Source organism: Haliaeetus albicilla, chromosome 6, assembly GCF_947461875.1.
Source record: "Haliaeetus albicilla chromosome 6, bHalAlb1.1, whole genome shotgun sequence".
In the NCBI taxonomy this organism is placed as follows: domain Eukaryota; kingdom Metazoa; phylum Chordata; class Aves; order Accipitriformes; family Accipitridae; genus Haliaeetus; species Haliaeetus albicilla.
Window position 1 is genome coordinate 8289956 of NC_091488.1, and position 20716 is coordinate 8310671.

At 41.9% G+C, this 20716-nt stretch overlaps 1 protein-coding gene and 1 long non-coding RNA gene across 4 annotated transcripts in view; one reads left to right on the plus strand and one right to left on the minus strand.

The window, feature by feature from the left end:
• Positions 1-3351: 3351 nt before the first annotated feature.
• Positions 3352-20716, plus strand: part of LOC138685632 (uncharacterized) — a 33066-nt gene continuing 15701 nt past the window's right edge. For both annotated transcript variants that reach the window (XR_011324956.1, XR_011324955.1), the window contains exons 1-3: positions 3352-3650; positions 3853-3991; positions 14617-14748. This is a non-coding gene — a long non-coding RNA (uncharacterized lncRNA). The remainder of the gene's footprint in view (positions 3651-3852; positions 3992-14616; positions 14749-20716) is intronic.
• The window catches only part of SRPX (sushi repeat containing protein X-linked), a 49339-nt gene continuing 32971 nt past the window's right edge, over positions 4349-20716 (minus strand). For both annotated transcript variants that reach the window (XM_069784934.1, XM_069784933.1), the window contains 8 exons: positions 20073-20264; positions 19301-19477; positions 12948-13074; positions 10859-10980; positions 8815-8994; positions 8241-8374; positions 7131-7252; positions 4349-4896 (listed from right to left, as the gene is read on the minus strand). In XM_069784934.1, coding sequence (XP_069641035.1) covers positions 4716-4896; positions 7131-7252; positions 8241-8374; positions 8815-8994; positions 10859-10980; positions 12948-13074; positions 19301-19477; positions 20073-20264 — 1235 coding nt within the window. In that variant the 3' untranslated portion in view covers positions 4349-4715. The remainder of the gene's footprint in view (positions 4897-7130; positions 7253-8240; positions 8375-8814; positions 8995-10858; positions 10981-12947; positions 13075-19300; positions 19478-20072; positions 20265-20716) is intronic.

The following is a 20716-nucleotide window of genomic DNA, read 5'->3' on the forward strand; positions in this document are numbered from 1 at the left end:
CTTCCCTAGTTCGAGGTCCTGCCCACTTGAAAACCGAGGTATGTTCAAAATGCAGCTTTTCTGTAATTACTGGCCCTGATTTTTTTCAACTTTTTTTTTAAGAAAAACCAAAAAAAAAATTGATCACTCCATTAAATTTATACTTTCAGCTGAGTCACATTCACTTCAACTTACCTCTCAGAGCTGAGAGCTCTCTTCCATCTTCTCTTGGTTCTCCAGTTCTCCAGGTTTTTGTGTCTTGTTGTCCCTTCCTGACCGAGACGAACCAGAAAAGCAAATAACGCTCCTGGCCTCTGGGCCCGTGCTGGCCTCTGCTCGCTTTGCACTAGTCTGAAAATCCAGCTCAGCGTTGTGGGTTCCTGCACCCTGGTTAAGGGGAGACCACCTCAGCGGGCTTCACTGGCGTCTTGGTGTGAATTGGGCACAAGCAGCTGGCTCCTTTGCCCTCACGCCAGTCCCGTCTAGCTTGTCCCCGTGCTGGTTCTGGCTTTTATGAGGGTGGGAGGTCAAACACCCGTTGACTGGAAGGCAGCTGCAGGTGGGGGAAGAGCCCTCCTGCCATTCCTCTGCTCCTTGTACCTTTGCTTGGGGACCTTAGCTAAGGATTTGCTTGGGGGTCTGGAAGACGCCTCTGTAACTTCTGTAGAACTGAACTGCGGCCTCTCCTCCCCTTCTCTTTGAGGTGATAGATGCGAAGTTCTCCATGCGAATTGGAAGCACGGGCCAACCTAATTACTGAAATTCAGGCCGTGGTTACTTTCTGGGTGCATGGGTGGGGAGATACGGTGGTAACTAGGTACGCACTAGCACATGCTGCACGGACACTGGCTTTGCCATCTGTTTCCCTTGCATTTTACAGAGCGTGCAGCGGCCGGATCACTGCGTGGAAGAGGCCAGAGAAATGCATGGGCTGTCCACCACTGCCAGAGTCCTCACTGGCTCCTCTAGCCCAGCCAGCCTTGCTGCTCTCTGCCTTCCAGCGTCTCCTAGTGTTTTCCCACTCTTCCCTTCATGGAGCTGCCACAAAAACATCCTCCAGCCACAGACGGGAAAAGAGAAACGGGCAGCAGCTACGCGGCCGAGAGGAGCCGTGCCATCTCCCGACGGTGCGAAGCGATCGCTCCCTGTTCCCTTTCTGTGGATGTACAGCGCTAACAGAGTAAGGTGAGTGCCTGGAGGTGATCTAGCGCTGAGATTGCACAGCCTAAGCTCCATTATTTCACCACCTCAATTTAAAAAGTGGGTTGCGATCATAAGAGTATTTAAATGTACTTCAGGTTCCTTTTTAGCCTCTGTGTTTTCATTAATTATGTTAGGCGGTCTGACTCATGCTCTTATGTAAGTAGTGAGCTGTAACGAAGCTGCGTGCTGTAATCATTTAGCACAGAGCTGTAAGGGTCATTGGTGTTTTCATTAAAGCGTAACGCTTTCTGTCCCAGAGGGGATGGTTTGAACTTCAGGAATAGGGATGTGCAACTTCAAATTTTGTCTCTTCTCTCGTGGCAGGGGTTATTCTCATCAAATTCGGTGGATTCTTGGGTAGGATTTGGGGAAAATCGGGCCATTTACAAAATTGTTTTGTGCTGATGAGAAATTGCTGCTTCCCACAATTATCCCAGTAGTTTTGTTTGCAAAAGATGTTGCATGACAGAAACATGAATTCTTTTCTGGTCTAAAATGATTGAAGTCTTTGGTTCATATTCAAAATTGAAAAGTATCTCCAGATTGATGTAGGAACCTCCAGCCTGTGGCTGTATCCACACACTGTGATCTGTCACATCTTCTGCAATGAATAGCTTGGAGGTGGGAGTGGAAAGGGCAAAATTCATGGCAGGTCTTGCTTCTTGGAAACAGCCTTTAATCCTCCCAACTAAAATTCATGTTTTAAACAGGATTTGCGTTTTGACAGCAGTGGTAGGATTAGAGCTATGGCAAGAGCAGCCATGTTGGTAGTACAACAAAGACTCCAGCCTGTATGATTTTGAGGGAGCTGAATTTTCTGTTAAACGTTTATTTAAAAAAAAAAAAAAAAAAAGTGCACTAGTGTAGATGCTGTACCTTGTTTACGCAGTGTTATTTTTCTGGGACCTGAAGTCTACAGGATGAATAATTGGAATATATTTGAATATTTGGAGTTTATTTGAATATATAAATGCTGGGATGAAGCCAGAAATACTAAGTCCCTTTTTCAAACACTCCTTTCCCAGAAGGCCAATCTGCCACATCCCTGCATAGCGTACGTGCAGGCTGATTTGACTCCAAAACAGAGGTGGCACATGATGTTTTTCACTCTTCCCCACAAAAAAGTACAACAGAAGATGCCAGAAACATTTTATTACTAATCAAGAACAGCTTTTCTTAATCACAAGATTTTAATAGATGTTCTGTGTAGAACTATAACTAGTAATCCAATCACTCATGCACTCTCCTCCACTTAATTCAATTTCCTGTAACAGCGGAGTGATTGCAATCGCTTTCCTGATTGTAGCAATTGTAAAGCCCTGCTCTGGTTCACTCAGTCATGAAAAATGACTGGATGCACTGATTCTGTACCTAAATCAAAATGGAGCAGCTGCAGATTGGAATTGCAGCAATACAGTAGAAAAATCAGACCCATTAGAGATTTTTAATTTTTTTTTAAAAAATCTTAAATCTTTGGAAATCAGTTGATGTGCTTTTTCAATGAGGAAAGTGAGGAGAAAAAACCCTGTCTACCTGCGCATTCACGCTATAAGCATATGTATGCCAGAGAACCTGAGCCAGAGAACTGTGGCCACAGCAGCGTGGATGTGTCCTCAGGTTCTCTGTTCCACATGTGACACTTAAGGCATGAAGCAATTTGGTGTGCCCGGCCACATCTAGTTTTCTTAACCACTGGTGTTAGGCAGCAGAGGAAAAGCAACCTGGAGTACAGCCGTGTCCATCAGCACGCTGGCTCTTATCCGCCTTGTTCCTTTATAGCGGGTCCAGGACTTACTTTGGGTTTGGTTTGGTCAGGTCTGGAACAGAAACGCTATTTCTGTGATTTTTGTCATCAATCCTGTCCTTGCATCTTACTTCTAGGGCCAACACTCAGAAAGCTCAGTCAGGGCTTCCTCGCCCTCCTGTTGCTCATCCTTGCAAACCTGGCACCACCACCACGTGTACCCAGATCTTCTTTGCCTTTGGCATCAGCACTGCAGGGATTCATCACCGGGGCTGTGCCATGCTTTCGTACCTACTCTGGTGAGTTCGGTAACAGTCTCCTAACACTCTCGGAAGCAGACCATCCTGTCCAGAAGACAGGAGCTACCACCACCCACCCCTTCCTTGGTGCTGTTGCGCTTTAGTCCACAGTTAGCTTTGCTCGCTTCACATTTATTCCCTCATTAATTAATTCACTTGCAGGAACAACCTTTTTAAAAGAGTTTTTTCTAATTTCAGAGGGTGTGAGAGACTGAACTCTGGTAAGGATTGCTTTAAACATGCTGTTAAACTGTTCCTTTACTGACACCAGAGTGTAAAATTAAACAATCTACCTTACAGTCAAAGACAAACAAGCATTTGGCTGAAAAAACAGGGCTGTGCTCTTGAGCAGCAAGAATGAACAGCAAGACACGGGAGTGCTGCTTTTCAGGCATGTCAAATTATGCATCATATCCTGTAAACAGGTATCCAAAGCTGTAACTCACAATTTTCACTCCTTTGATGCTTACATTCTTCATGCACAATGTATATTCTTTGCAGTGGATGGGCAAGACTGTGGGGTATAGTAAAACAATAAAAAACTCTGTCCTTTTTAGATTGCCTCCTAACACTTTTTATGTTTTTGTTAATTTGTGAGTGATGACTTGCAAACAAATATTTTCACAGATCTGGAAATGACAAATCTTTGATGATGCTTCCCTGCCATCAAATCAACAGCCTGGTTTGACTCCAGGATGAAGAAGGGAAAGAAATCTGCTACTCCAAGTCTGTTGGACATGAAAAGCCAGAAGCAGAAGCATACCAGGTAAGAGCGTATTTTTCTATCAAGCATTGCAGTATGTGGCCTCTAGTAATTACTGCCCATCTTCTATACTGCTCACTGTTCCTTTATATATTCCTTCTGGCAATGACTTCCATACCTCTATTAGCTGTTTTTTCCTCACTGCTGCTGAAAACAGGTACTTGCATTGCGTTCAGCTTATGGTTTGTGTCTGTGATCGACCGTGTTATTAGTGGAACTGAAAGACACTGCTCAGTTGCTTGTACACTTTCAATCTGAGGCTAATATCTCTGTTATAATCATTTGCAGAGAGGTATTTTGATCCAACTTTTGAATTAATCGATAAAAGTTTATCTCCACAAGGAATTTTAGACAACTATCTGTTTGCAAAACAATATTTTATTAATAAAAAGACTTGTAAACAGTAAGAAAGAAACCCCAATTTTACACTGAATGAAAAATCCAAAATAAACTCCCAGAAACGTGCCTCAGTTCTTCACTCTCTGTACAAGAAATTTCGTTGGGTAGTAATCCTACATACACATTTATCTAAAGATGGCTGAAAGTACAAAAAAGCATCATGCATACTTCTATGCAAAGTAGCTACACAGCCGGACAGACTTTAAAAATAGACACAAAAAATCTGTACATCAGTGATTAAAAAAGCCATGCTTTTGTGTAGCACCAAGGGGAGAATTATGTGGATTAAAAAAAATTCACTGACAACTGCAGGCCCTGCGATCCTGAATTAGGGACATGACTGGCCAATTTCTGCTTGCAGTTTCATCTCTTCTTTTCTCAAGGGAAAATTGTCAATAAGTGCAAAGAGCTCAGCTGGTGTTGCTGGGAAAGGATAACGTTCCTTGTCCATTCCGTGCTTGTCCATCACCACGATGTTGAAATTGTAATGGGGGATCCTCAGCAGCAGCCTGCAAAATAAGGAATGTGTTTTGTTAAAGCCCGTCATCTACTGCCCGGGCACTTCAAACTAATAAATGGCAGAACCAGCCTGTTGGATCTAAGCAGAGGAAGGCAGGGATGGTCAGAGGGGGCTATACAGGCTCCGCTTTGTTTTCTTCTCAGACCTCTGACTATGACGTGTCATTCCCTATTGCTATCACAAGAGAAAAAAAAAAAGGTAAGACAAAAGTACTATAATCATTGCCCAATGAAAACCACCACAATGGAGCTAGAGTTACAAGTAGACTATTCCCTTTCTTGGCTGCCACATGGTATAAAACTACAATGAGAAAAAGCAGGACAAAATTATTGGAATCAGTTTTCATCGCTTCCTAATGATAACCATCTACCTGGTGGTAACTCCAATTTAGGAGAACAAAAGCCACTGGTAATCATGGCAGAATCCTTTCCTTCCAAGTGGTAAAAATGGTCATTCGAGCTCCTCTGGAGGTGTGACAGGTGTAACAAAAGTATATCCTTGGTGCTCTTTTCATCTTTTGCTTGAAGGAGTTAATGAACTAGAAGATCCTTAGACATGCAGTCCATCAACACCACTGGTGTGGGGAAAATAAATTCAGGCAGCCATGGGGCAGGAAAGCTGCCATGAAGAAGAGGGTCTTGGGGGGGGAATGTTGGTAAGGTGCAAAGCATCAAAATTGACCTTCCTCAGCCTTCTAACAAGTTTGAGTGCTCTAGGTGGCTTCTTGTTGCAGTTAGGGAGCTTGGCTATTAAATTCAAACTAAAATAAAGTTTGAAGCTAAGCTATGATGATAGGAAACTACCTTCCTCTTGTGCCTCATCTCACCTAAGAAAAAACACTTACCTTCTACAAATCTAAATGCTAACTTCTGAGGTTTCCAAAGTTTTAACTAGAGTACCTGTGCTCATTAGTTTACTGAATGCCAGTTCTGGACAGCATCTTTATTCAAGATGTTTAAGGGTGCGTTTCATTTTGATTTAAGTGCCTTCCAGAACTAGAATGCTGTAATTCACACACTGCAGTAACAACAGAGAAAAAAAAAAAAACCAAATGGAAAACTAACTTTTACTGAGTGCATGGCAGGTCATACTATACCAATTTCTGAAATCTAACCCCATTTAAGGTTGGGGGGGGGGGTGGCAGGGGCAGGGAATAAGGTGTTACCAGAGCTGCTTATTTTCTACAGAGCCACAAGAAAATCATTTCAACTTTAGTAAAAGTACTTTTACTTTTTTGAATAAAAGAGAAAGCTCTTTGTGCTCTCTTTTTCCTTTTATAGAGAACAAATGTTTTTATATTTTGCAATCCAAAAAAAACCTCTCCAACTTGTCAGCATTTTTTTATTGTCCCCAGTTGAAACTCGCTCCATTTCCTCAGGCATATCACAGAAGATGTTGCCTAAATAATGCTCCTGGACTTTTTTCCTAAATAACTACTACTCTCCCTGCCAATGAGGCCTCCTGGCCCTAGGAAATGCTGGCACTTGAAGTCTCCCTTTCAAGTGAAAACCAACCCCCTGCCACGCTCAACCCAAGTTAAAACAGTTTAGGCACCTCAGTAAAACTGTTGTAGTCAGGCTGGGGAGGCTGAGATAATTTCCCCTTTGAAATCCTGCCTGTATCATTTCTACATGTGGGACTTCAAAGAGCAACCGCTGCTTCCCCTTCCAGCCTGGCCGCAGCCACCAGCAGCACTGCAGAGATGAGCTGTTGCTGCCATTTGGGGCTGCACTGGCAAAGTCCTTGCAAAGTGATTGCAGCCTGTCATGACTGCATCGGACCAACTCCAGCACAAATACAGACATACTTGAAGTGTTTTCAGTGGCAGCACCCAAAAATATAGACCTATAACATGATCAAAGAGATGCATGGGGAGTTCACACGAATTCAGAAATTCACTCACTTTGAGCAAAAGGTCAAGGAAGACATAGCACTTGAAAGAGTGGCATAGACTTAAACTTGTGACCCATTTAAATGTGAAACAAGCTGAAGTCTATGCTTTTAATTTCATAAATACCAAATGCCCACAAATTTACAGTAGCTATTTGCACAGAGAGCGAGCAAATTAATCCTAAAACTTACTCATCAATGTCTGCCTTCCAGCATCTTGCTATGTATGTTAGAGTAGAATATGTATATTTAGAGAGTGAGATGCAGGGAATCAAAAGCAATACATCATATATGCTAAGGTGCAAACACAACAGTAGAGAGAGCTTACTTTACCTGAGTTGCAGGGCAAGTGATGGGGGCAGCAGCTTTACGCCTATTCTTCCTATCTGTGCTGGGAAGACACCAACCAATTCAACTACAGTAACATGTCGGAGGTCTAAACCACACTGTGCTGGCTGGAAGGGTTAAAAGAAGAAAGAGGTGTGTTAGTTATCAGTGAGAGAACAGGGGGTTGATTTGAGCATGCAGCAAGTGTTCATAAAGAGTCCGATCTTCTTATGTTAGTGAGATGGTTTGAACTGAAGTAAGAGCATACTTTGAAAAGTCTCTAATTCTCACTGCAAAGAACTACAGCCTCATGACTCCAGGGGATGTTAAATGACGGATTCTTAACTATGCTAAGAAAAACAACACACAGGGACCACCTAGGAGAAATATAAACTTGGCTTTGTAATGACATGAAAAGATGCCAGGGTATTAAGCATTGTGCCACTAATCTAATTTGGCAATCAAAGCAAGGTATGTGAAATGGAAGTCAACTGCAGAAAGTTTTCTTTCATGCCAACTTGTTTGACCACTGTCAAGCAGTGGGAAAAGTACTATAGCCATTAAATTTAGTATTTTAAACTATTTCATTTTGATCAATATATTGAATTTTCTTGCCAAGTTAATCTAGTGGGGGAAAAGAAAAAAAATATTTTTTTTAATACAACTGTAACTTCAGCCAGCAGTTAAAAACATCGTCATGCCCATAACCCAATGATTATTCATACTGAATTTTGTTACAGTTGTGTGAAAAGAAACAAGATAGATAGAAGCACTTGCTGCTGTGAGTTAGGGAATGATTATTGAGCACAAGTTAAATTAATTTGGGGAGGATGGAAGAGGGCCAGAACCGCTTGGGATTCAGCGACTGGTCAGTCAGAGGCAGCACAATCCAGAAGGGAGCTGAATTAGAGGCTGGGGAGACATTTAAACTGAAACCCAGGTAAAAAGGATTAATCCAGAACCACTACTGCTTCAGCCAGATCCTCCAATGGCTGCAATGTAACAGCTGAAGTTTGTGGATTTATATCAAGCAGTGGAGCTTTTCCTCTTGCGTCTTTCTTTAAAAATAAATTTAAAAAAAAATAGTTGCAGCCCCCCACCCCAAACTGTTTTTACCTGCAGCATACCCAACTGCATCCTGTAGAAGAAGTTGGCTGCAGTAGGGGTTGAAATAATTAGCAGTCTCCGCTTCTCATAAAATTGATCCAGAAGTGCAGCTGCGGTCCTCACATTCACATTAATATTCATGGCTAAAATTAAATGTAAAACAAAAGTTATAGAGCATACTGAAAACAGATCCATTTCTAAAAGCACAAACTGTTAGACAGCAGAAGCACAGGAATGAGAGAATAATAATAAAGAAGATAGGGGTGAAATACTGGCCTCACTGAAGCCAACAATTTTATCTTAAGCTGTTCTGGCTTGCAAGATGGATTGACTCCAGAATCTGAAGTTTTTACAGAGCTTTGGGCTAAAACATGCTATAAGTTGTGAGGTACCATCATCATCCGGCAAAGACTTCAGCTGCAAGTGCAAATTGGCAGAGGAGATGAAGATGTTAGGTTTCTTACCTCTAGGGCATTAAAGTTTGCAGCTGTATTCCACCTCACACCCCCTTCCCAAATTCTCACTGCCACAAGAACCATTGCTCTGGCAGCCCTTCTGGTAAAGTGGTGAAATACTCACTTACGTGCACAGGTTGGCTCCACTCCCGACCACCCCAAATTGTACTGGCATACTCTAGCTGGGCTTCCTTGCAGCTCGTAGCCACCAATGCAGGAGAACTCACATGTAGCACCATAGTTATTTCCATCACCTGAACACTTGATGTAGCCATTATCTGGGGCATTTAATTTCACACAGCGCCTGACTTTAAGCAAGAGGCAAAAAAAAAAAAAAAAAGAAAAAAAGAAAAAAAAAAGACAACACATGAATCACCCGGTTTGTTACAGGATAGCATGGCCAGTGGAATACCAGTACGGAAGACATTTTTCTGTTTGCTTTCTGTATTGTTAGATTTATGTTAGACTTATGTTTAGACTTAAAAACCCCAGCCAACCAAAAAAACCCCTCTTAACTCATACGAGCTGTCAGAGAAGGAGACTGGCCTGGCTGAACAGAGAGCTTTGCCTGGAACCCAGAAGAAAAAAAAAAAAAAAAAAAGAGTTTTCAACCTTTGGAAGAAGGGGCAGGCAACCCAGGAGGACAACAAGGATGTTGTGAGGTTATGCAGGGAGAAAATTAGAAGGGCGAAAGCTCTCAAAGAACTTAATCTGGCTACTGCTGTAAAAGACAAAAGGTTTCTATAAATACATCAGCAATAATAGGAGGGCTAAGGAGAATCTCCATCCTTTATTGGATGCAGGGGGAAACATAGCGACAAAGGCTGAGGCAAAGGCTGAGGTACTTAATGCAGCCTTTGCCTCAGTCTTTAATAGCAAGACCACTTGTTCTCTGGGTACCCAGTCCCCTCAGCCAGAAGACAGGGACGAGGAGCAGAATGAAGCCCCATAATCCAAGGGGAAGTGGTTAGTGACCTGCTACACCACTTAGACACACAGACCCAGGGGTGCTGGCTGAATATGAGCCAGCAGTGTGCCCAGGTGGCCAAGGCGGCCAATGGCATCCTGGCCTGTATCAGAAATAGCATGGCCAGCAGGAGCAGGGAGGTGATCGTCCCCCCGTACTCGGCACTGGTGAGGCTGCACCTCGAGTGCTGTGTTCAGTTTTGGGCCCCTCACTACAGGAAAGACATGGAGGGGCTGGAGCGTGTCCAGAGAAGGGCAACCAAGCTGGTGAGGGGCCTGGAGCACAAGTCTTATGAGGAGCGGCTGAGGGAACTGGGGTTGTTCAGCCTGGAGAAAAGGAGGCTGAGGGGAGACCTGATCGCTCTCTACAACTACCTGAAAGGAGGCTGTAAAAAGGTGGGGGTCCGTCTCTTCTTCCAAGTAACAAGCGACATGACAAGAGGAAATGGCCTCAAGTTGTGCCAGGGGAGGTTTACATTGGATATTAGGAAAAAATTTCTTCACCAGAAGGGTTGTCAAACATTGGAACAGGCTTCCCAGGGAAGTGGTAGAGTCACCATCCCTGGAGGTATTTAAAAAATGTGTAGATGTGGCTCTTAAGGACATGGTTTAGTGGTGGACTTGGCATTGCTAGGTTAACGGTTGGACTTGTTGATCTTAAAGGTCTTTTCTAACCTAAATGATTCTATGATTCTGTATGTAAACTGAAATGATACAGATGTATAGGTGTATGCAAGTGATTGTGGTGTCATGGTGACAAAAGGTCATGGAGCACAAAGAGAGCTGAAGCTGAAAACTACAGGTTTCACCTCTGTATATTCAAATCCAGATTTCAAGATCTGGACTTGTGAAAGGGCAGCCCTGCTTGACAGATGCGAGTCACAGCTGAAAAAGCTCCTTTGCATACTTGTTTCAGCAGCTCACAAGATAAGTATCAGGGAGAAGCCAGCAGGAGGGCAGGAGTGTGGAGCTGGAGGCAGGACAGATCAACAAAGCTCTTCCCTGATGTGTGGAGTACAGGCTGTCCACCCTGCTGCAGGCCTGGCCCCCTTGTCTCAAGCAAGACAGCGTTCTCCCTTTCAGCATCAACATACAGTTTATATACACATACATATGCAGACAAATATAGAAATGAGGACATTTCTCAAACTGCCTACTGATGCAAATCAGTGACTGTATTTATATAGGATAAAACATCACTCTTACCTCTGACTTTAACAAGAAATTTGCAAGTGCCTTTGTTTTCAGCTCTGTCATACACGGTATATTGGATTTTGTGGTCGCCTTCTGGAAAATGTGACCCTGGTGGCAGGCCTTTCAAAATAACACTTAAAAAAAAAAAAAAAAAAGAGAGAGAGAGAAAATGGGACAGGCATTCGTAAATTCACGAGCATTTTCCTACTGACAATGCTGTAAAAGCCTGAATACTGAAGGCTGTGGCATGCTAAGACTGTCTGGCTGCATTATGTGACTCAAGACTGAGAGTAAGCAAAGGAAGAAGCTGGGCAGCAGAGACCACAGTATTTAAACTTGCTACCAACAGCCCACCCTGGAGTCATACAAAAGGGGCCCACCCTGCTGACACAAGGGAGGCAGACCAGGCAGGGCCTGCTTGCTTCCTATAAGGCAATCCATAGTGTAGCCAAGCATCACGTCATGCCCAAAGGAACTTGAGCTTCCTTTTCCTTACATAAAGAAAAATCAAGCTTGATCCTCCCTCATTTTGTATTGTCAGGGCTGGAGCATAACCCAGAGCTGGTGGAGTGCAAGAAAACTTCCAGCCTCTTACAATGGGGACATACCCCATCTGAGTGCTCTGCACTGCTCCTGTGACTATACTAATGAAGAAAAATGGAATAGAAAGCGAGATCTATTGTCACAGCAGAAGGGTGTAGTGACCCACAGCAGTGTTTTCACCTGGAACTTGTTCCTATCCTGCAAATGTGTCAGGAGAATTCAGATGTACTAAACGTATCCTCGGTACTGAAGAAGTGAGGTTGAGCAGTGTTTCATGTAATGGGAAAGCTTACATACTCACGGGACTGCAGGACCCAGTGCATTTAAGGAAAGCACTGTACACTCTATAAAACATCACAGTTTAGCAAGATTTTATAAAAACAGATTTATGGAAAAGCTTCTACAGATTCAACAGATAGCCTCTTCAGAGCTGGGAACAGTTACTCATATGACAAAGTCTACATGGGTATTCCCCATTTTTTTGCTTGCCAGACATTATTTCATCAAAAAGACTTTGGAATTTCTTTACTCTGACACTTTTCAAAGTTTTTATTTTATCAGGCTTAATTTTTTTATGCTGTTAATTGCCATAGAATTATCACATTAGACCTTAACAGCAGTACTGTTTTTAATTGTGTAATTGATTCTTTTTTTCTGTTATTATTTAAAATGTAACAATAAAAAGGCAATGTCACTGTGTCTTTCAACAGCTTTTTTGTATTCACATAAGACTGTAAACATCTTTAAGCTTACAACTTTGAGATTTTTAAGCTTAACCAGTCTACTAATACCAAGATGTAACTTGCTTAATGAAAAAAGCAGATTTTTCTATATTCTTTCCATTATAATAATCTAGACAGACTGCCATAACTCCTGCACAATAAAGATAGGAAAATCAGAGACAGTGGTACCATCACAAGCGCACCTTGCTCTTCCAGAAAGTGTGACTGTGAAACCATAAAAATTGTCAAGGAAATTTTGAAGAAAGTGTTAAGTTTAAATCCTATGTTTAAAACTCCCTAAGTTTCAAATGAGAGGCATTACTTTACAAGTAACTGCAGAACGCTGTGACATCAGTACTCAGCACTACTTCAGGAAGAAGCCTAAAGATGATTGCAGATATTGTTTTGTGACACAATTTGTCTTGTTTTTTTTTTAAGACAGTCAAAATTGTCTCTGCTACTACCTCCAATGCACTATTATCTTTTCATTGTTATCTATAAAAGGTAACTTGCTGTAAGAAAACTTGTTGTATGTGAGAAGAGACCCACAGAGCAGCTCTGGAAAGTTTCACAGGTGCAGTCAAAATGCTATTGTCATTTATTCCATCAGCTCTAAAATAACCACAGCAATCTGCTACCCCTCTACATGCCAGGTCCTGAATGATTCAAGTTGCCAATTTTTAATTTTTCAATTCTTTACATGTGACAGCTGTAAATAAGCATCTTGGATGAATTAAGGGGAAGGAGTATCTGGCCACCCTCATCAAGTGAATTACTAACCAAGCACCCCAGGAATAAAAAGGAGAAAAGGCAAACGTTTACAGATTTGCACCTACTCTGTCAGAATCCCGTCGGCAGTGTCTCGTCCCTCCGGGGTGTCCCAGAACACTCTGGCTGTCAACTTGTTGGGCTCCGCAGTTTTCTCCTTCACGCTTGGGCACTGGATTCTTGGAGGTTCAGTATCTGTTGAAATAAACATCACAGAAATGGGCACATGTGCATGTGTAATAGCTATGCATTTTCTTCACAGCTCTTGCCCTGTTAGCATAATTCAGGACCACCTTCAGCTGGCCTCCTCAATACTGGAGCTGGCCCAGCCAAGGCAGGTAGAGCCTGTACTTCTCACATTTTTGTGAGTAAGAGATGACAACGATCGCCCCTCCCCCCCAATGTAAAAAACTAATTAAAAAGTAGTTATTGTAACTTTATTTATCTAGTCCCCATTTAAAAAGCAATGTCTACAAATTGACTGTATTTAGCTTTGAACTCTAAGAAAGAATACCCAAGATTGTACCTGAGGAGCTTGACCCTTCTGTTTATCTGCTCTGCCTCTCTTTGTTCATCTGTGCAGTAGATATTGTGATTAAGAACATTTGTAAAGCACACTGAACACAAATCTCTCTCTATGATAACTTTGCATGTTATTGTTAAATTCTTGATTATTTTTCCTGCAGCAATGGCAAAAAGAGAAACAACGGAAGACTAAGGCAATTTTCATTTTGCAGGGAATTGCTGCTCCATTTGATTTTTTTCAAGTAATTCTTATAATAATGCCTTACAGGTAATACAAAACAAAAGTAGACCAGGTAAGTTTTGAAAGCCTGTTTAACAGCTAGCAGAACACTGTGACTTATTCAGGAGTAAAGGAGCAGTGGCAATGATAAAAGACCCTGATGGAGGACAAAGGCACAGCTACTCATCTCCAGCCGCTTCCGTTGCCAGTCCTGCCAGCATAGCAGAAATATATGGGTGAACCAAGCCCAAACACCATCACAATCATTCATTTTAAAAAAAATTAAAATCTTTAATAGCTTAGTCTCAAGTTTTTTTACCACCACTTAGGTTATACGCGAAATGAAGTCTAAAGCCATAGAGTCATATACCAGCTTTAAAAATCAACACAGAGACAGGATTGCTCTTTACCTGCAAATAGAAAACAATCCCTAAGTGCTGCTTAAAATTTAAAGGGTGGCAGGCCTTGTCTTTTCATTTGCAGGGCAGATACAAAAAGTATAATCTGGATTTCTTTCAAAAAAAAACAGCAATGAGAAAAGGTTTAGATCTTTATAAAGCATCAAATATACAAAATAATTTCATAGACCTTCATGTTCTACAAGCAACACACAATGTTTTCTACCAGTATAACTAGGGCAAGTGCAGCACTGCTACAACCCCTTCAAACTTTTAATGGTATTCCGAGGACCTGGGACTCTTGAAAACTGGCTTATCTCTATTTCTTCTGTAAGAGTTTTCTTCCAACCCCAAACACTGCAGCTTTGGGAGGCACTTCCATAGGAAGAGATCCGGTCTTAATTTTGCATGGAAGGGAGCAGGGGAGGCACAGGCAAGTAAGTGTGGTACCGAAGTTATTCAGAAAACGTCAAGAATATTGCAAACTGCCTTACACAAATGCTTATTTTTGTGGGTTGTTTTTGCAAATAAACTATGAAAAAATATATGTATCTTCCTATAGTATTGGGAGAATAACAGTTGATTTCTTTGTAGATCTTACTAGAAGGTGAAGCTAGCAAGACTGGGTTCCCACTGCAGGGAGTGGAGCAATCACAAATGAACAGCAGAATCCTATAAACAGCTTTTGAAGCTTCCTGTGCTTTACAAGAACACCCTTCACTAAAGGTACATAAGGCAGTTACTTCTTTATGGCTTCTTTAACTTTTTCACTTTTTTGAGTTGACTCCTCCTTCTCTCATCTGCTGCAGTACACAGGCAAGCAGGATTTTCAAGCGTCCACTCTGGCTGTAGGAAGCACTTTGTCTCCCTTCCTTGTGTTCCTTATTCACTCCTTTTTTTTTTGGAGTACCTTCCCATTATATGTGGAAACCTGCTCACACCACAGCCAGCGAGAGCTCTGCCCTCCTCTACAAAACTACATTGCCCTCAATAACCTCCCAGCGCAGCTGAATTAGGGTAGGAAATAACCCAGTCTCACCAAGGCTGCTTCTGGCTCTGGTTAGTTTACTGTGGCGACAGCTCACCACTGTGCTATGGACAGTATACATTTATTCCAGCATGACATTTATTTAAAGACAGAATGGCATTTAAAGACCCAGTGTTTTAAGCACTTAATTAATCAGAAAGCTCATTATGCTACTTAGTGCAGAGAAGACTGGCTGGTATGAACCAGCTTGGATTTCCACATCATAAAGACAAACAATATGGTTACTGTGGGAACCAACTCACTGAGCACCCAGGGGCCAGGCAGCCTTTTTTAGCTGGACTTAAAAATTCCTGGAAAGGATATTTTCTTTGGTCATTTCAGCTGCCTCTTAGCATTCAACAGGCACTAAATGAATCCCACCAGAAAACCTCTGCTTCGCAACAGACCGAGAGAAAGCAGCTGTCTACCAAAGAGGCTCTTTAACTGCAGTGGCCACTGGGATGTGTTAAACCAAACAGAGCTCAGGTCTTTTTCCTCATGCCCTTTCTACAAAGTTGCAGCCAATATATAGCATATTAAGCACCTTGGCCACAGCTTGTCCAGAAGGAAGACAGGTCTTAAAAAACCCCAATCCATTTAAATGCAGACAAGGTGACCAGAGAACGTGCAGGCAAATGCACAAGTGACAAAACTGAAACACAACCCCCCAAAAAACCTTCAGTAAAACGTATGATGTGAGCAAGGTGCCCACCTGCAGGTCAGAAAACTAAACTGGTTCCAAAACAAACCCCAACAGAGGAACCCACAAGATTGCTGACTGCTGGGGAGGTTTTATCAGAGGGAAAAATCGTCCTGTAAGTGCCGGATTGTCAGACTCTCTTGCTTAATAAGTGGTTCCTGGGCAGAGTTGGAGCCAGGACACGCTGCAAGGTGTGTGAGCCCCTATGGCTAGTCTTACGCTTTTTACTACAGCGTCACTGCTGAAAAAAAATGACGAAAAGCCAAGCAGACTTAAGCTGTTTAGCAGGGCTATGTATTAAATGGGTGAATCTCGCCTGCAAGGTTTAAATCACAGGCAGGGAAAGGGAGTTTTCATAAAAAATTTGGCACTGTTCAGCCACGTTCTTGTAAGTTGTCGCTCTCCTCGGCAGCGGCAACTGGTACTCTGGCTCCATGCAGGGAAGTGGCATTGCAGACATGGCATCAGGAGGTCAGCAGTGGAATACCGAATTTTAAAGCAGCCTTTTGAACTTTGTGGAGAAAAATGCGAAGTTTGCAAATAAGTTTTAGGTTTATTATTTTTTTTTTTTAAACATACTTCTGGGACTGGCCATATAAACAATTTCAACAAAATTTAAAGAGCTTGTTAACTGACTTTCTCATAGTTTGTTAACGGTTTACGTTTATTTGCTCGTGAATTTGGGATGAAAAGAGGAAAGAAACAGAGGGATGGTACTGACTGCCCACTGCTTGCTTATTCAGGAGTCCACATGGGATAGGTAAACGGTCTGCTGCTATATAAACATACTATTACTGATTGTTGATGACATTAAACAATGGCTGGAAGTTAATTCAAAACATTAGTCTGTGTCAAAAGCATGAAGAGATGAAGAGACTGGAAATCATAAAAGGGGGAATGAAAAACATTGTCCTGCTCTCCCCAACCCCCTCCACAAGGCATTGCTCTGTATTTCAAAACATCCATTATCAGGGCTTGTATAATTAATGACTCAGAGTGCAAAGCTCGTTTCAGACATCCATAGTTGGAAGCTGTTAGTTAACTACTTAGGGTAAGACTGTATTGATGTGACAAAAGGATGACTTAGCACAGTGATAGCCATTTACCGCAACATCTGTTATACAATCAGCAGGAAAATGAAACCTTTATAAAAGAAAAGGTGGTGACATTTTTCTATCTTCTAGAGGAAAATACCTATTTCAATCTATGTTACAGTGCATTAAGGATATAGTGGAAATATTATCCAAGTCAGTATTGGCATTTTTAGCTAACTGATAACCAAAAGCAGCTGTATGTTGGTTTTTTTTTCATCAAAAGTTATTTCAGCAACATGAAAGCTATCCTTCCTCTTACAGGAGGGGAACAGGGGACAGACAGTCTGCTGTGTTAGGACAGAATACTCACTGTCTGTAAGGGCTTCTGTAACTGACTGCTAAAACATACCTAATTTTCTTTAACTGAAGAAAAACCAACACACTTTTTTCCCCCCTTTTAATGAATATCTGTTTCAGCAATAATGTTAGCCTTATGCCTTTCCTACATGGATCTTCACTATTGCACTGTGAACCCCACATAGTTTTGTGCAAAAATGCTGAGGAGCGCAACTGCAGTACAAAAGGATAGAGGAAAGCCCCTTGTTTTCAAGAGGATTATAAATTCAGGTCTGCAGTAATTTTGCCATACTTGATGCCAATAGCTGTGGTGTCCCTGGGCCACTTCCCTACCTATTTGCAATGACACGAACTTTACCAGCCCATGCCTATGATCATAAATAACATACCTACTGTGCACAGTGCAACTAACTACTTACATGCTAAAGTAAGAAATAAACCAGCCTCTTTGCCTTTGTATTTCATTGCTCCCCCCACCTTAATTTTACTACTCAGCTGAAAGTGAGCTGTTGAGCCAGTTCTCTCCTGGCCACTGGTAAGCTTTTGTAGGCTGCAGTTCACCAATGACTTTTCTGTAACTACTGAATTACAGTAAGGGATATATTGTCAGCTGCAAACTGCATTATATTGTTAGTGTCATGTCTGCTCACAAAAAAAATATCTCTATCCTACCTATCAAGAGGTCAAAACATAACCTTATTAAACAGTTTTCTAACTGCACAACTCACTATCTACATATAGGAACTGTGTGCACACAAGGTTTGAAGGGGTCTTCTCCATGCTATGTGGTATTGCCAGAACTTAAATAATAGTATTATTTTTACTGGATTACTCGGGACTTGCAATCATACCCTATGCAGCAAATATCCTGCATTTTTGGAATAAAAAAGAAGTGTTGGTGCTAACTTAGCCTCTTTTTTTCTTAAGACATTCTTGCTTACTCTACTCTGCAAGACAGCATCCTCTGTAATAAGCACTCCATTGCTGCAAACAGATGAGGTTCTGAAATTGCCAGGAAATACAGAGGACAATATTTTATCATTCCCAAACTTAAAAGGGTTTGTTTTTCTTCCTCTGCCCACACCACTGAGAAAGACAAGGCTTGTTTTTGTCAATAAAAACAAAAGACACCACAAACAGTCTAGACCCAAGCAGCAGGCTCATTTCTACATTTGCACAACACCAAGTAACAGGAAAGCTGAACAAAATCCTATGAATGTCAGGCCACAGTGGAGAGACTCCAAAGCCATTTGCCAACCTAACTGATCCACAGGCATTTTGAGGAAAACTGAGTTATCATACACAGAAAACACTGAGCACAAATACTCTACCACCCACAAGCTTAAATTAAATTACTGGTAGCCAATTCAGATGGCCAAAAAATACCCTTTGTGGGTGGCTGCTGAACCTTTTATCAGAGACTTCCCAGAAACAAGAGCAGCAGCTGAGACTTCACTATCTGCTGAAATCTCATTAGTATGAAGGAAAGTTCTATCTCAGTATTTGTTTATCTCTCTTTTGATTTATGTATATAAAACCAATTATTCCAGCTGAGGTTCCCATGAGACTGCTGACTATGTAATGAAAATTGCTGGCATAACTAATGTGAACTAGGCTGAAATTTAGTTTAGCTCACTGCAACCATGCTGGTAACTACAGTCCATTCATATTCTGGGATATATTTGGAAATCATGACCCCAAGAAAGAACAGCAACAGGGGAGGTCAGACAAAGGGTTTGGTTTCAAACCTGTTTTATCATTAAGTTGCAGAGAGCAGGACAGACTCCAGCACAGAGAACATGCTAGAAGAGCAGCATAGTCACCAACAAGTCACCCAGGAGATCAGCAAAGACTGTTATAAGCATTGTAAAGCACTGACTATTTACACCAGCCTCATCTTTATTAAAGTGATAATGCCTGGACCTGATTGTGTGTGTGTGTAAGGAAGACGTTCACTTGGGACTGAAAGTATACCAAGTGACAGAGAGCACTTTGTATCCCTTGGAAAACTGTCCTCTGCTTCCTCGAAAGGGACAGTAGCTTCCCCCCCCCCCAAAACTGGATAAAAGAGCATTTTTTAATCCATTTGGAGGACTCGGGCACCAGCAGGTACCACAAGATATAGACCTTTCCAGGATGCAGACTAACCATCCTACTTACCAACGCAGGATGCTGGCCGGCCACTCCAAACTTTGTTGTCCATGCACGTTACTATACGGTCGCCTTTCAGCTGGTATCCTGGTGAACAGTAGTACTCACACCTTGAGCCAAAGTAGGCACCATCTAAACACTTGAAGCCCCCATTGGTCGGCATGGACAGGGTGGGGCAGCGCTTTTCTGGAATAGAAAACAAAGATTTCTGGAAACCTGTTATCCCCCTGTAGAGTAATGTGAATGGGGGGTATTACACAGAAATAACGACAAGTGGGAGAAAGTCATGTTCCACATGAGGCTTTTCACACTGTTCTTATTAGCTGCATTTCAAATTTAACTTTACAAACACAGTGGCCTAATGCAATATTTATATGAGAAAAAGATGACAAGTACCTATTCCTCTCTTTTCAGAAAGTGTTTTACAGCAAAAGCCCACTTAGACATCCAATACAAATTGTCAGCTTACAAAATCCAAGATAGGCAGTATCTTAAAGGAGCTTTATGGCTCTGTCATAAAATTATTCCCACAAATCAAAATCCCACACTCATAAAATGTTCCTTATCTTTGTCCTCTGCCAAGAGTATTTGCACCATTCATGACACTTATCACGCCATGTACCACTGTAAGATCCTCAGCAACAAGCCAATATACATATCCAAGTATACTGTCAATGTTTAAAATGCAAATAACAATCCCTAGATCTCTGTTTTAAAGGCAAGTTTATTGTCCGCTGAATCTGAGGCACAAGCTGCATGCACAAATTTCACAGCTACTTACGTTTGCAAAGCACTTTCCCAGACCAGCGTTTGCTTGACTGACAAATTAGCTGCTGAGGGCCATGCAGTTCGTAGCCTTTTTGACAGCGAATATCACACCTTGTTCCCAATACATTCTTGTAATATTCCCCTTGAGGTGTCCTGCAGTTTGCATAACCGTGTTTCACCTTAATGGGGGAGCACCACGGTGTTTCTAGCACAGAGAACAAAAAACCACTCACAGTACTTCGCAAAATGTAAAAGGTCAGACACAAACATAAAATCACTTTCTTTATTCAAGGTCACAGAGAAGAAACAGAAAAAAAGGTCTTATTTAAAAAGCCACCAATCCTCAAAGTGGAGAAGTAACAGTGGAGCAAGGTGCACTAAGTCTTACACACCAGAAGGTCAGCCCTTCAAAGACTGGCAGCTCTTTTTTATTACAAAAAATTAAAGATTGTAGCCATTAGATTGGGGGGGGCGGGGAGGGGGGTCGGCTATGGTTTTTTTTGTCCGTGGAAGAAGTGTGCCACCATGTGGACAGTTTAATGACAACCGGACCTTTTTCCCCCCTCATTTTTTTAAATGGATACATCTACCTTCTGTTTGGTAACAAAAGTCTGCACGCATTAGGAAGACCTTTGGTCTAGCTGTAGTTGTAATCCT